We start from the raw sequence: 14,278 nt of genomic DNA, 5'->3' as shown, positions 1-14,278 counted from the left end.
GTGATTTTTGCTCCCTGCACACACTCATCTGTACCTCTATCCTTGTGAGAACATAATGCATTCCCTCGCTTCTCAGCCTTTTTTTTTTTTTTGTGACCAACTTATTGCTTTTCCTCCCCCATATAGTTTGGTAAGAGTTCAAGACACGTAACCCAAAAGGAATCATCATACAAAGATTATAAACTCAGATTAGATGTATCAGCATTTCAGGTCATAGCCTTTACATCATCAGAGCAACTCAAACAACATGAGGTGAATTGTAACACATTTCTCAGGTGTGGCTGATGTGTGAAAACCATAACATATCTTGAGATGTGATAAAAAGCCGTTACTTCAAAACACCCCTGCCCTCATTTCAGATAAATAATCTTGGTCTTGTGTGCCTTCTTATGAACTTCCTTTTACAAATGATTTTTAGTAGCTGACTTGCTACTGAAGTTTTTTTTTCTCATCCTGTTTTAGAAGAAACAGTCATTACCACAGAAACTGAAGGTGTTATCGCAGACTTTTGATCGCAGTTAAGTTTTAGTGACGAGTCTGCTGCTGACTGATTCATATTTAAAGATAAAAGTAAACAAAATGTCACCGGTGAAACTGATCTTTCACCCAGTCGGCTACCAGTTGTTATTTATTCAGGAAACAATCGTTTTAGGGAAGCGTAGAGAGAGTAAATATGGGTGGATAAAACATGTGACGCACATTCTATATATAGACTTATATTACTTCCATCAACAACGGGCTGCTTCTGTGTTATTTCCGCAATAAGTTTAAATTGTTAAGATTATGTTTAAAGATGCTTTTAGCAATAATCATATTGTATTGGATGCCTGTTTTATTGGAGAAGGCAAATCATATGCAGCAAAGTACGTACCCTAAAAATAACTACGTTGCACAGCGGACTTAACACTTATTATTCCAAAAAGAGACTTGACTTGGACTTGCATAAAATCACTTTGACCAAGTACTTTTATACTTTTACTTCAATTCAATTCAATTTTATATAAAGTGCAGAATCACCATGCAGCATGGTCCCGACACACTTTACAGTTAAAAGGACAACATACAGCGATCAATTTTACAATAATAACAATTAAAAGTGAAACAACCACATTAAAAACATCAATGTTAAATAGATGTTAAAAGGTGATAGGCCCGGCTAAGTTTTAGGGGAGGCTGTAATGTATAGAATAAAGGTAAGTCTTCAGTCTTGCTTTAAAGATTTTAACTGAACGTGCTTCTTGTAACATGTAATGGAAGGCCGTTCCAGAGATAAGGGGACACGGTAGGCAAATGCTCTGAAGCCAACTGATTTTTTTTTTTGTTAAATGAAGGAATTACCAGGAGACCAGCATTGAGAGAGCGCAGAGGGCATGCTGGTGTAATTAGCTCTGATAGGTAAGGTGGTGCAAGTCCATGCAAGGCCTTATAAGTTACAAGAAGAACCTTAAAATTAGCTCTAGCTTGCACCGGTAACCAGTGAAGAGAGGCCAGATATCTTGCTTAATTTTTACTTTTACTTGAGCAATTTTTTTATGTGAGTAATTGTACTTTTCCTTGAGTAAAAGTTTTCAGTACTCTACCCACCACTGGTTATTACAGACCCCTGAACTAACCACAGACTGTTATTGTTAACTATTATTTTCACGTCATTCATTTTTAATTTTTTTTTACATATTTCTTTACTTATTTTTCTTTAAAAATATGACACGTAATATGTGAATGTGACCCACGTGAATGAAATCATGATGAGAAAGAAAACGATGTGTTCTGTGTTCATTAGATGAAGGAGGAGGAAGACCATTACCCAGACCTGCCCCGCCCCCCTCCAGTCTGCACTCTAACGTACACCGACGCCCCCAGGTAATACACATACAATAATCAATAAATAACCAATAATTAGCACAAATGGGTCACTTCACAAATACATAAAATTTACTACTAAATACTACTTCTGCTAATAATGATACTTATGATGATGAAAATAATAATAATAATAAGATGATGATGATGATGTCATCCCTCCAGACCCCCCCAGTGTTTGAGGACAGCGGGGCGATGTGCTGGTTGTATGAAGAGGTGTACGCTGGGACGGATGGGTTCTCTCCCGCCCGGCAGGTGGGGGAGGGGGGGTTTGGCATCGTGTACAGAGCGACTCTGAGGAACACTGACTGCGCCGTCAAGAGACTCAGACAGGTCAGCCAATCACAGCACAGATCAGAAATCACTCATTGTGACTGGGTGGAGCCAAACGGATGAGAGAGAAAAGTATTTCTGTTAAAGATGAACTGATATGATGCACAAGATGGTCATCAGAGCGGATAATCTGATCATAGATTGGCCACATGTGACTGATCCATAAATACAGTTTATTAATCAGTGATGTTATGAAGTCACAGAGAGCTGCCGACTGTTTTTATCTCCACAGCGTCTCTGAACTCATGTTAACTTCATTAAAAATCCCACTGAGCTCCACACAGCTTTACTGGGTTTATATCTGGGAGAAACAGAGTGCTGATAGCAGAGAAAAAGTTTCTGTTACACAAACCTTTTGCTCTTTTTCTTCTGAAAGTCTTTGAAACAATTTGAGTAAGTAGTTTTTTCAACTGATCTATATTGTTGTTGTTGTAGGATAGTCCGTTGGACTGGACTCTGCTGAAGGAGAGCTTCAAGACTGAAGTGGAGAAACTCTCAAAGTGAGTATCATCGCAGACCATCAGCCGAGTTAGAGCTCACTCATAGCAGAATTGATAAAAACACAAATTTTAGCCCAAAATCTGTTCATTTCAATGGAATTTGTGTTGAGTTCAACTTTGCAAACTTTGCAGTTCACCCTGTTGACCAATAACAAACCTGTGAGTGAACGGAGAGCTGGAGAATACAAAGTGGAGGAAGTTAACGTAGCTTATTAGCTGTGTGTTTTACTGAAGGGTTAGGGTGTTAGGGTGTTGGGGTTAGGGGTAGGGGTAGGGGTAGGGTTAGGGTGTTGAGGGTAGGGTTAGGGTGTTGGGGGTAGGGTTAGGGTGTTGGGGTTAGGGTTAGGGGTAGGGTTAGGGTGTTGAGGGTAGGGTTAGGGTGTTAGGGTTAGGGGTAGGTTAGGGTGTTAGGGGTAGGATTAGGGTGTTGGGGGTAGGGTTAGGGGTAGGTTAGGGTGTTAGGGGTAGGATTAGGGTGTTGGGGGTAGGGTTAGGGTGTTGGGGTTAGGGTTAGGGCTAGGGTTAGGGTGTTGAGGGTAGGGTTAGGGTGTTAGGGTTAGGGGTAGGTTAGGGTGTTAGGGGTAGGATTAGGGTGTTGGGGGTAGGGTTAGGGGGTTAGGGGTAGGATTAGGGTGTGGGGGGTAGGGTTAGGGTGTTAGGGGTAGGGTAGGGTTAGGGGGTTAGGTTTAGGGGTAGGGTTAGAGTGTTAGGGTTAGGTGTAGGGGTTAGGGTGTTAGGGGTAGGGTAGGGTTAGGGTGTTAGGGATAGGGTAGGGTTAGGGAGTTAGGTTTAGGGGTAGGGTTAGAGTGTTAGGGTTAGGTGTAGGGGTTAGGGGTAGGGGGTTAGGGTTAGGGTGTTAGGGTTAGGGGTAGGGTAGGGTTAGGGTGTTAGGGGTAGGGTAGGGTTAGGGTGTTAGGGGTAGGGGTAGGGTGTTAGAGTTAGGGGGTTAGGGTTTAAACTGCTTCACAACAGAGAAACAATCAGGAGATGATACAGTTTTAGTGAAACGTTTTAACTTATTGTCCAGTTAGTGACTTGCAAGCAGGAAGCGTCGGGTCTGAAAAGTGAAGCCAAAGAGGAAGTGACTTAAACCTGCATTCTCTCTAATCTCACTTGATTTATTATATAACACTTCCCTAATGAGTTTATGGTCTCAATCACTAGTTTCTTCTCTTCTTCAACACATCATGATGTTCATTTTGGTAATTACGGTCCCATTTAGAGTAAAATAGATGATAAAGCAGGCTATGCGTTAGGGTGTGGCTACCTTGTGATTGACGAGTCGCTGCCTCGGTGGTGCGTGAGGTGCTGTAGTTGGACCCTGAGGAGCTCCTCCGCAGCTCCAGGCTCTCGTCCAAATATGGTCACCTCTCATCACTTCTGGCTCCAAAAAACCAAGATGGCGACGGTCAAAATGCTAGACTCGAGGCTTCAAAACAGGAGTCCACAAACCAGTGTGTGACATCAGTGGCCACGTCCATTATTTTTATACAGTCTATGGTGACCAGTAACACTAGTTACCAGGTAGCATCACCAAACTAAAACCTTACTAAAGTATTCAAACAACGGTAAATAAATGCAAAAACAGTAGATAAAGTCCAAGTAAAAACACGTGAACTGTAATGTGTCACATGATAAATACAGTGTAAGAGTCATGTGATACTCTGATACCACTCTGTTTAGCAACAATACATGTTTTTATTCACCAATAAACTCCTGAAGCTTCTTCTTTGCTGTTCTTTCTATTACTGTGAAGTTACTGTTGGGGAAACTCAACATTTCCTGCATAGATTTTTCACAGTAAAAGCTTACCGCGTGTTTGTGCTCTTCAGGTTCAGACATCCGAACATCGTAGATCTGCTGGGTTTCAGTGAGGGACAAGGATCAATGTGTCTGATCTACAGCTACATGGAGAACCGATCACTGGAGGACCAACTACACAACGTAAGACACACACACGCACACACACACACACGCTTTGTATGTTGCCAGATGTTATACATTTTTTTAACCTGATGTGACATATGTATTTCTGTGTTTGTGTGTAGGAATGTAGCACCCTCTCCTGGTTTCAGAGGGTCAGTATTGTTAAAGGAGCATCAAAAGCTCTGGAGTTCCTCCACTTGCCTCCTGGCGGTCACAAACCTGTCATCCACGGAGACGTGAAGAGGTCAACATCTCATTACATCACAACACGACATGACATGACCATGACATGACATCTCCTGCTCTGTTTCATGCTCTCTGAATGTCTCCTGGAAGCAGACAGTTTGCAGCAGGACCTCAGTATCTCTGTCTTCTGTGTCTTTGTGTTGCAGTTCAAACATCCTGTTGGACACCCACTTGGTGGCGAAGCTGGCGGATTTCGGTCTGGCTCGGTTCGCGTCTCACGGCTCGTCAGGGCGCACGGCGGGTAAGACGACCTCAGTCGGTAAAACGGAGACGGTGAGAGGAACGCTGGCGTACCTACCAGATGAATACGTGAGGAACGGTGAGCTGGGGACTGCCGTGGACGTCTACAGCTTCGGAGTGGTGAGACACTGCAGGGACTGATGGGGAAGTCTGTTAGTTTATCAAAGACAAAGAGGAAATGACAGGATATGGTCTTCAAAAAGCCAAAACAGAAAGCCAAAAGCCTCTCCAGGGGGGGAATGGAGGGTTATAGGTGGGGCAAAGATAAAGATTAAATTTAGGTTTAATCACATTGAATGACAGACTTAAGCTGATTTGAGTTTGTGAAGTATTCAGGCAGTTACATTTTATTAAATACGGTGGATATATCAGAGTTTTCCTGTCGTTATTACAACCTGGAGGTGAACATTGTTTACAAGATGTCTGACCTGGACTGTACCTGTCGCTCCCTCCAGTAACTACGAGCACAACTGTTCTTTGGTTTGTCTGATGGTTTAATTCTAAGTTCACCAGATCAGGATCGCCCAGAATTGTCCCATCGTGAAAGCTATCAAATAAATAGATAAACATAAAGGAAATTAACGTAGTAATACATTCCTTGTCTCGTTTTCCTGTCCTTGCATTAACAGATTCTTGGCATAACTATCTGCCTAAATATACACTGACATTTAGTAAACAGCAAACATTGATGTAAATGTTGTACAAAGACACATATTCACTTGTTGCACACTTGACATATAAAATAACAATGAAAGGAAATATGTACTGTGCAGAGTGCTTCTTGCTGCTTGTTACATTAGAGAGAAGTTTTCTGAATTTCATCATATTTCTCAAGTACATCATATCGCCGTCATCAACCCCTTTCACAACTTTATAGCTAACTTAGGCTACGTTCATATTACACGCTGAAGATTGTTTTGACTCCAAGTGACTCAGGTTTGATGTTTTTCACAGAAGTGAAAGTAAACCAAGTAAGCCTCTTGCACATGCTGTCTTAGACTCATATCCGATTTCTGGCTGCTTGACCTCCATCACAACGGTCACATCATAGATTATGTGGCTTTATTTTTTTAACATCTTGCTCCTTCACACATATCGCCCATCATCATCAATCAGTGTCTTCACCTCACAACCCAGTAAAAATAAACATGGAGGAGAGCAACAGCAGCGACGGGGGTCGATGGAGAGACGAGGAAGTTTCACATTTATTGGACATTTATGGAGACGCTTCTGTTCAAGTCAAACTGGCAGGAACTTATCGTAACCTTATCTTGCATGCATGTGGCTCACATTTCAGTTACAGATACAGATACATGTCACTTACAAATATGAACCATCAACGCAAAAAGATGAGATCTGACTAAAATATCAGAATTGAGCATTAAGGCCTATAATGTGAACACAGCCTTAAACACCTTGGAGAAAATGTGGTACGTGACAGTGCCCACGCCCTCTCTCCCCTGGAACTGAGTTTCATCAACTACTGTTGCCTCACGTTGTGGTAACTGTAAACATTACAGTAACAGATATGATGTAATAATTTGCTGTCAGCTACAGTACCCATCCCTAATGATGTCATCATGCCGTGTCATTATTTTACAAAGCCCTTAAAGTCCAAAAAGGTGGTATTTTTTTTAAATCTTGTGGGCATAAGTTATTATCTTATGCGTACAAAAATCATTATCTTGAGGGAACAGGTTAATATCTGTACAGTAAAGGCATGATAGGCTTTGAACACCACGGGTGTAAGTCGCGTTTATAGCTTTTAATAGTTTGTTGATTTCTCAAGTATGTTAGAAACATGGCGGCGTTCATTGCTCTACTTGAATAGTCCATTTGCTATGTTTTTTACAGAACCCCTAAAGTCCCAAAAGGTGGTATTTTTTTATGTTGTGCGCACAAGATAATAACTCGTTCCCACAAGATATTAAGTTGACGCACAAGATAAAAAACAAGATCCTGAGGTTTCTATTGTCAGGAGTTTGTCTTAAGCATCAGTAGGAGATTTTTATGTAATATGATATTTGAACGTGTGTGTTTCAGGTGTTGTTGGAGGTCCTGACCGGTCGTCGAGCTCTGGAGAGAGACGTGAAGTCAGGAGATATTTACCTGGTGAGAACACTCGCACGCTGACACACAGTTTAGAAGTTTAACAGGCTTCAATAACAATCAGAACAATAAGTGAAACATTCATGTGACGTTCGGTTCATTCTGGTTCTGGTTCTGTAGAAGAATCTGGTGGGCGAGATTCAGGACAGTCCGAATGGTTCGACTGAAGCAGAGTGGAGGAAACATCTGGACCACCGGCTGATGTCAGGTCAGTGCTGTGTGTTTGTATACTGGTGTTATGTGTCTTTATGTGTTCTCTGCAGCTGTTGTATTAATGGTGCTGTCAACAGGTGGCGCTGCAGAGCCTGCTGACTGTATGAAGATGGTGGCTCTGGCCTGCAGGTGTCTGGACAGGAGGAAGAAGAGACCACCCATGACTGAGGTCAGACACACCGTTAATTTGTTTTGAAGCATGATGTCCTGTCTGTCCAGAGACACATCTCCATAAACTACTAGATCTTAAACACATTATCTGCCAATATTTCTGCTCCCCAGAGGATAAACCCTTTAGATTTTAATGACCCCATGAACTTTCCTGTAGCGTCACTTTCAGGACAAACTTTGCATTTTTATGTCCACTATAATTGGCCTGTTGCTACATCATTTATTTGAACTAACATGTTATTTTCCTTTTGTATAAATAAACCCAACTTTCCAGTCCCTCAGCCAAAATATTTGTGCCCTGATGAAAGCTGAAGTTTTGACTCTAACAGTTTTTCACAAATCTGCTGTAGATAACAAAATAAATCCCAGTGAATATCAGCTTTTTCCACAGCAGGAGAGGCATTAAAACCATGGTGCACCCTGCTGTTTCAACTCTGTGTGCTGCTGGAATGAAGTCTAATAAACCCACCAGAAATTACATTTTAATGTGTGAATTCTAACATTGTTTCAATTCCTCAATTTTAGCCTGTTGGACCAGAACACATTTCTTCACAAACATAAACAGTTTAAATGCTGTGTTATTGCATTTTTTTTCTTTGAAACAACCATAATGAAGCTGCTGTTGTTTATCATGTGTGGATAACCAGTAAAGTACGTCTTTAGTCTCACAGTGATACACAGAACATATATTCGTTACGTATGGGTAATTTTTAGACAAATGAGGATTAAAATAAACTCTGTCAGCCCTCACTGATGACAAACACGACATCAGATACGATCCTAAACCGAATCTATTTTATTCTTGTTGTCAGATTGTTTTCGGTCAATCGGTATGAAAAATGACCTTTTAAAAGGGCCACATCATTTTTGTTAGGAATAAGTTCAAATGGGGACATAATTACAATTCAAAAGTCAAGTTTGCAATTTAATCTTTAAATTAAGGTTGCACATTGTGACAGTTTGAAAATATTTTGTGGCTAAATGTACAGCGATAATCAATTTAATCTTAATCGTCTTTTTGGAAGTGGTTATGCATTTTCAAACATGAAGATGAAAATTGGATTTATAATATAAATACCAGGCACACTAAATATTAAAAGTGGAATAGTGCTGCAACTAATGATAACTTCCATTATTGATTAATCTGTCGATTATTTTCTCGATCAATGGTTTGGTCTATTAAATGTCCAGAAATGATGAAAATGTCGATCACTATTTCCCAAAGCCCAAGGTGACGTCCTCAATTGTCTTTTGTCCAGACCAACAGCCCATAACCCAAAAACATTCAGTTTACTGTCATAGAGGACTAAATAATCCAGAAAATATTCACATTTGAGAAGCTGAAATCAGAGAATTTGGATGTTTTTTCTTAAAAAAAGGCTCAAAATGATTAATTGATTATCAAAATAGTTGATCAGTAATTTTCAGTCAACTAATCGTTGCAGGTGTAAAGTGGAATTTCAGTTACATTACTGGTACGTTACCAGGAGTTAAAGGGGCCCGGTGTTCCTCAGGGCTCCTGTTTGGATCCTCCTCTGTTCCTCACCTTGATGTTCTCTTCACAGGTGTTCAACAAACTTCAGGAGATCCACGACACGGTGAGGAAGACCAACTCCTCCCCCCTCCCTCTGCCCCGCCCTCATCAACACCTATACTCCCAGTCCCTCCCCAGACCCCCCCGCTCCCTGGACTCCATTGTGGGAGATCTGTCTCACCAGCTGTCCACACTGGGACCTCTGGAGGACACCTGCCAGCTCCCCAATTCCTCCTGCTGCCTCGCACCTCCTAACGCGCTCCACTCCTCCTCCTCCCTTCTCCCCATCTCCTCCTCCTCATTCGTCGGCCCGTGTGAAACCGACGAGAGTCGAGGTTTCTCCCAGTACAACCTTCGCTCCCAGTTCTCCCAGTTCAGATCTAATGGGACCAGCTGCAGGTCTCTGTCCCCATCCACCAGAGACCAGTATCATAGTGCAGCCGGGCCCTCAGAGTCCCGGATCAGCCAGCCTTCTGTGCCCACTGAGGACCAGTACAACTTCCCTCCCCAGCCCAGCAGCACCAGTGACAGGACGGAAACCGGGGCCCTCACAGGGGCCACCAGCGGCCCTCAGCAGGGCGTTGCACCAGAACCAGACAGTAGAGGACAGACCACAGCAGGGCAGTGCTGCGCCCCAGAATACCTCTCTCCTGCGGGGTCTCTGCAGTCGTTGTCCCCGGGGCCCTCAGGTAATATTACAACCGTTTAAAGGGTCAGGCTGTGATTTATTCAGGTGATAGTTTACTGATGACCAGGGTCCTGATCTTCAAATGTGGCTTTACTAATTCAGGCTAACATGCAGTTATCAGACTAAAATAATCCTGTGAATACTCATCCAGATCATTTGGCTCTTTGAAGGCAGTTTGAGGATTGATATGTTGATCCTGGATGAAGTTATCCTGAATAACGAAGGCAAAATGAGTAGAGAGTTGAAACCATGATCAGCATTCATATGATTGGCTGAGTGCTGGTCATGTGATTGCTATAAACTTAAGTAGGTGTGTTGGGAACCCTCCCAGCATGCACTGGGGCAATAGATTCTTGGACAGAAGTCTGATTTTCTGTGTGTTTTTTTTGCTCTTACATTGTGCTCCACAATGTTTCTACTGTTTTCACACTTTCGTCACACACAATGAAACCTTTTAAAAACCTAAGAAAGTAGGTTTGATTGCATGAACAACTTTCAGCAAAGTGAGTTCTGCAGTTAATCTTTTAACAAGTTTTGGTGTTAAAAATGTCAAATTAAATGCCACATGTCCTGGCTCCACTGGTGCTTTAACAGTCAGACTTGTTTAGATGAGTTTATGTCGTTTTGCTCAGAGTATCCCAAACTAAATTTGAATTCCTTTTTAACGTACAAACTTTTAATTAGTTTCATATTTTATCATGTATGAGTATAGGTAACTCTCTGTTATCAGGGAAAAAAATAAATTTGGATAATTACACCAATAAATCATAATTTTGTCAATAACCTGCATGTTCTCATCTAAAATCATAATTATATCAACATTCTTTCATTTTAAATCTAAGAAAACGAGACATTTGTATCCGTATCATGTTTGTGGTTCACCCTAAAACGTCTAACTGTCAATAAGATGCACTATAGCAGGTTTGGGCTTAAGGACTTGTTGCTATGACAACAGTTCAATATTAATTCTAAGCAGCTTCGAGGAACCAAAAAATCCAGACTAATGTCAAGTAGTCAACAGTTTAATCTGGATAACTCGGTTATTGACGTATGAAGAACCCACAACTTCTCCTTCTGCACTTTACTGAATATAAACGTCTTTCTACAAAACACTTCAACCAAACATCTGAGGTGCTCCAGTGTTTAATGTTGGCTAACACAGTCGAAACGAAGACTTTGTGTAAATAAACTACAGTCCAAAATAAACTACTTATCATTATTATTATTATTTAAATCAGTAAATAAATCTGAGAATAACAAAAGGAAACTCAAAGTATGTGACAGTTTTGTATCTTCATTGTAACAGTTAAAAAAAACAACATCGATACAACACACACAGTAAATTCTTAAATAGTGTCCGGTGGTCTTTATTCACCTGGTTGTCAGAGAGGATCAGGCTGCTATTAGAGAGGCCTTTATACCTCTAATTTCCCCTGTTTTTTCAGTAAATACAAACTCCATGTTAACCTCATAAATTCAGTATTAAGTCCATTTTCCACAGCATCATCATGTCTTTACTTTGCCTTTTTTACCCTGAACGATTTTAAAATATCATGAATGAAACTCAACACTTCCTCCAGGATTTTCATACTAATTGTATGAAGATCCTGCAGCTTTCACAGCTTTCGCAGCTTTCTCTTTTTATATGTAGGCTTTTAATATGACAAAACATCAGGAAGTGTTAAGTTTGTTTGTAAGGTTTTGTTGTCAGGTCTCTGCACGCTGCAAAAAATCTTCACGTTAGAAAACAACTTTTATCATTTACTGAGTCTGAAAAGTTTTATGCTCTTTAAAGCAGTGGTAAAATCTGCTGGTGTATGAAGATTAACTCAACATTTACCAATCAACTTGTTTTTTGATTTTCTACAATTGAGGGCAAAGTGTCCCCTCTCTCTCCTCTTCCACCTGTGGCTGCAAAATTAGCAAAAAAAACGCAAAAGGCCCTCTCTAGAGCCAGTGTTTTGATTTGTCTGTTCTGGGCGACTACTACTGGGTGTAAATTACCTGTCAAAATAGAGATGGACTCCAACAGGATGTGTATTTAACAGGCTAAAACAAAAACTCACCAGTCTGATCAGAGGTTTAGGTGAGAAACATCAGGTTTCGCAGGTTTTAATTGTGTTTCCGTCTGTCTGTCACCAGTCGTCATGAATCCCTGTAAGCAGCGATTGCTGGAGAAGAAAACTCTGTACGAGGAGGGAAGGATTCAGACTCCTGAGCTGCTGTCCTCTGATGACCTCTGTACGTAATGACACACTGAGATATTTTATTTCATTATTTATTTTATTCCATCTGGTTTTAACTCTGTTCGGTTTATCGTATTTTATGTTGTATTTTATCTCGCGTCTCATTTTGTCTCATTATCTCATTATTTTCTCATCTGATTTGATCATGCCTTATTTCATATCTCACACATATCTCATTTTACCTCAAACTGGAATCACATATTTTTATTTTGTTACCTCATCTTACCTCATTTTATCTCATGTTAATGTCCACATCTCATTTTCTCACGTCTCATTTTAAATCCTTGTATCTCATTGTATCTTATTTCTTTTTATCTCATCTCATCTTATATCTTTTTCATTTTCCATCCTGTCTCATGTTGTATCTCATCCCATCTCATATCTCATCTACTCTCATTTTTATTTATTTATTTTATCTCATTTCATCTCACTATTAACTTTTCTCTTGACTCATTTCATACCTCCCTTCAGTCTCATCCCATTTTATGTCATGTTATATATTTTTATCTGACCTCATGTCACATTTCATTATATCTCATCTCCTCATATCTCACAGTATGTTGTTTCAGCTCGATGTATCGTCTCATCTCATCTCACATTTAATTTTCTCATCTTATCTCATCTCTCATTCACATATATCCCATGTTGCATGTGATTTTATCTAATTTCATCTCACTGAACCTCATCCCATCTCAGATTATATTTTTTCTTGTCTCATTTTATACCTCATATTCAATATAATCTCGTCTCTCATTGAGTTTCATGCCATCTCACATCTCATTTTTCTTATTTTTCATGTCTTCATATCTCACAGTATTTTATTCTAATTCGATTTATCATCTCATCTCATATCTCATCCCATTTTATCTAATTTTATCTCATCTCATCTATCATCTTGTTCAATATCATCCTGTCACATCTTCTTTTTATCTAACCTTATCTCACATTTCATTATATCTCATCTCATATCTCACAGTATGTTGTTCCAGCTCGATTTATTATCTCATCTCACATCTCATTTTCTCAACTCATCTCTCGTTCACATATATCCCATCTTGCACCTAATTTTATCTAATTTCATTTTTTTCAGTTTCATCCAGTCTCATATCTTGTTTTTTATCTTACTTCATCAAATTTTTCTTGTCATCTCATTCATTTTCTCATGTTTCATGTCCTTATATTTCCTCATTGTCCTCATATTTTGTTGTGACTGAACTTACCATCTCATCTCGTATCTCACCACATCTCAACCCACGTCTCATATCTCATCAGACGGAGGGAGGAGTTCAGACGATTTCAGAGGACCGGAAGAGAGCGACGAGCTGGATTACCTCCCTGCTAAACACAACTGACTGCTCCTACTGACCGGTTTGACCGCAGGACATGAGCCAGTCTGCACAGAGCTGAGTCATGTGAGGGGAAACTATTTCTACAGGACCAAAGATGAACTGTTTCAGAGTCTGATAGAGCTGTGAGCTCTTTCTAACTTTTATCACCATTTTTGTAGAATAAAGTGCTGGATGTCGACACTGTAGACGCTGCAGCTGCACAGTGTGTCACAGATATCAGCCATTTGTTAAATCCGTTAAATGTTTTCAAGTTTGATGTTCTCCGCGGTACCACTCATCTAAAAAAGCTGGCGTTTTTAAGACAGGGTAGTATCTGCCTCCTCACCTCAGCACAAACATTTCTCTTCACTACACTGAAAATCAGCAAGTTTCAACAAATCATACTAAAATCGCAGCAGCGCTCACAACACACCAAACAGCAAAGCAGCAAAGGATTACATGAAGGTACGACACCCTCATCACACCTGCACTGATATTACATTTCTATCTTTGCCTGGTGATTGAAAACAATCATGTTAACTACGACTATTTATTCAGGTCTGTTTACTTAATTTTTTAATTTTACATATATAATATCAAAATGTAATATAATAAATATTTTATGATATGTAATTCCTTGTCACAAAGTGCTAAAACGCCCGAGTTTGTCCTGTTTGCTTTGACACAAAGTCATACATTTTATATTGATGTTAAACAATTTTTAAAAAATTGTAAACTTGATTTTATGTGCCTTGATGATCCAGAAGTGTTTGTAAGAAAATTTTGCTCCCACTTGTAAAATTTGCTCTTCAAACCTTTTTCCCCCTTTAATTCAATTCATTTATAAATGTGGAACAATTAAAGAAAACATAGAAATGATGAGA

The 14,278-nt window shown here is 40.0% G+C and overlaps 1 protein-coding gene across 3 annotated transcripts in view; it reads left to right on the top strand.

The window, feature by feature from the left end:
• The window catches only part of irak1 (interleukin-1 receptor-associated kinase 1), a 24,705-nt gene extending 10,427 nt beyond the window's left edge, over positions 1-14,278 (top strand). For all 3 annotated transcript variants that reach the window (XM_042408060.1, XM_042408061.1, XM_042408062.1), the window contains 12 exons: positions 1,781-1,860; positions 2,026-2,193; positions 2,629-2,693; positions 4,526-4,637; positions 4,742-4,863; positions 5,012-5,225; positions 7,149-7,217; positions 7,335-7,422; positions 7,505-7,596; positions 9,164-9,821; positions 11,963-12,061; positions 13,339-14,278. In XM_042408060.1, coding sequence (XP_042263994.1) covers positions 1,781-1,860; positions 2,026-2,193; positions 2,629-2,693; positions 4,526-4,637; positions 4,742-4,863; positions 5,012-5,225; positions 7,149-7,217; positions 7,335-7,422; positions 7,505-7,596; positions 9,164-9,821; positions 11,963-12,061; positions 13,339-13,418 — 1,847 coding nt within the window. In that variant the 3' untranslated portion in view covers positions 13,419-14,278. The remainder of the gene's footprint in view (positions 1-1,780; positions 1,861-2,025; positions 2,194-2,628; positions 2,694-4,525; positions 4,638-4,741; positions 4,864-5,011; positions 5,226-7,148; positions 7,218-7,334; positions 7,423-7,504; positions 7,597-9,163; positions 9,822-11,962; positions 12,062-13,338) is intronic.

The sequence above is a fragment of the Thunnus maccoyii genome, chromosome 4 (genome assembly GCF_910596095.1).
Source record: "Thunnus maccoyii chromosome 4, fThuMac1.1, whole genome shotgun sequence".
Classification (NCBI taxonomy): domain Eukaryota; kingdom Metazoa; phylum Chordata; class Actinopteri; order Scombriformes; family Scombridae; genus Thunnus; species Thunnus maccoyii.
This window is presented reverse-complemented; position numbering and strand designations above follow the sequence as displayed.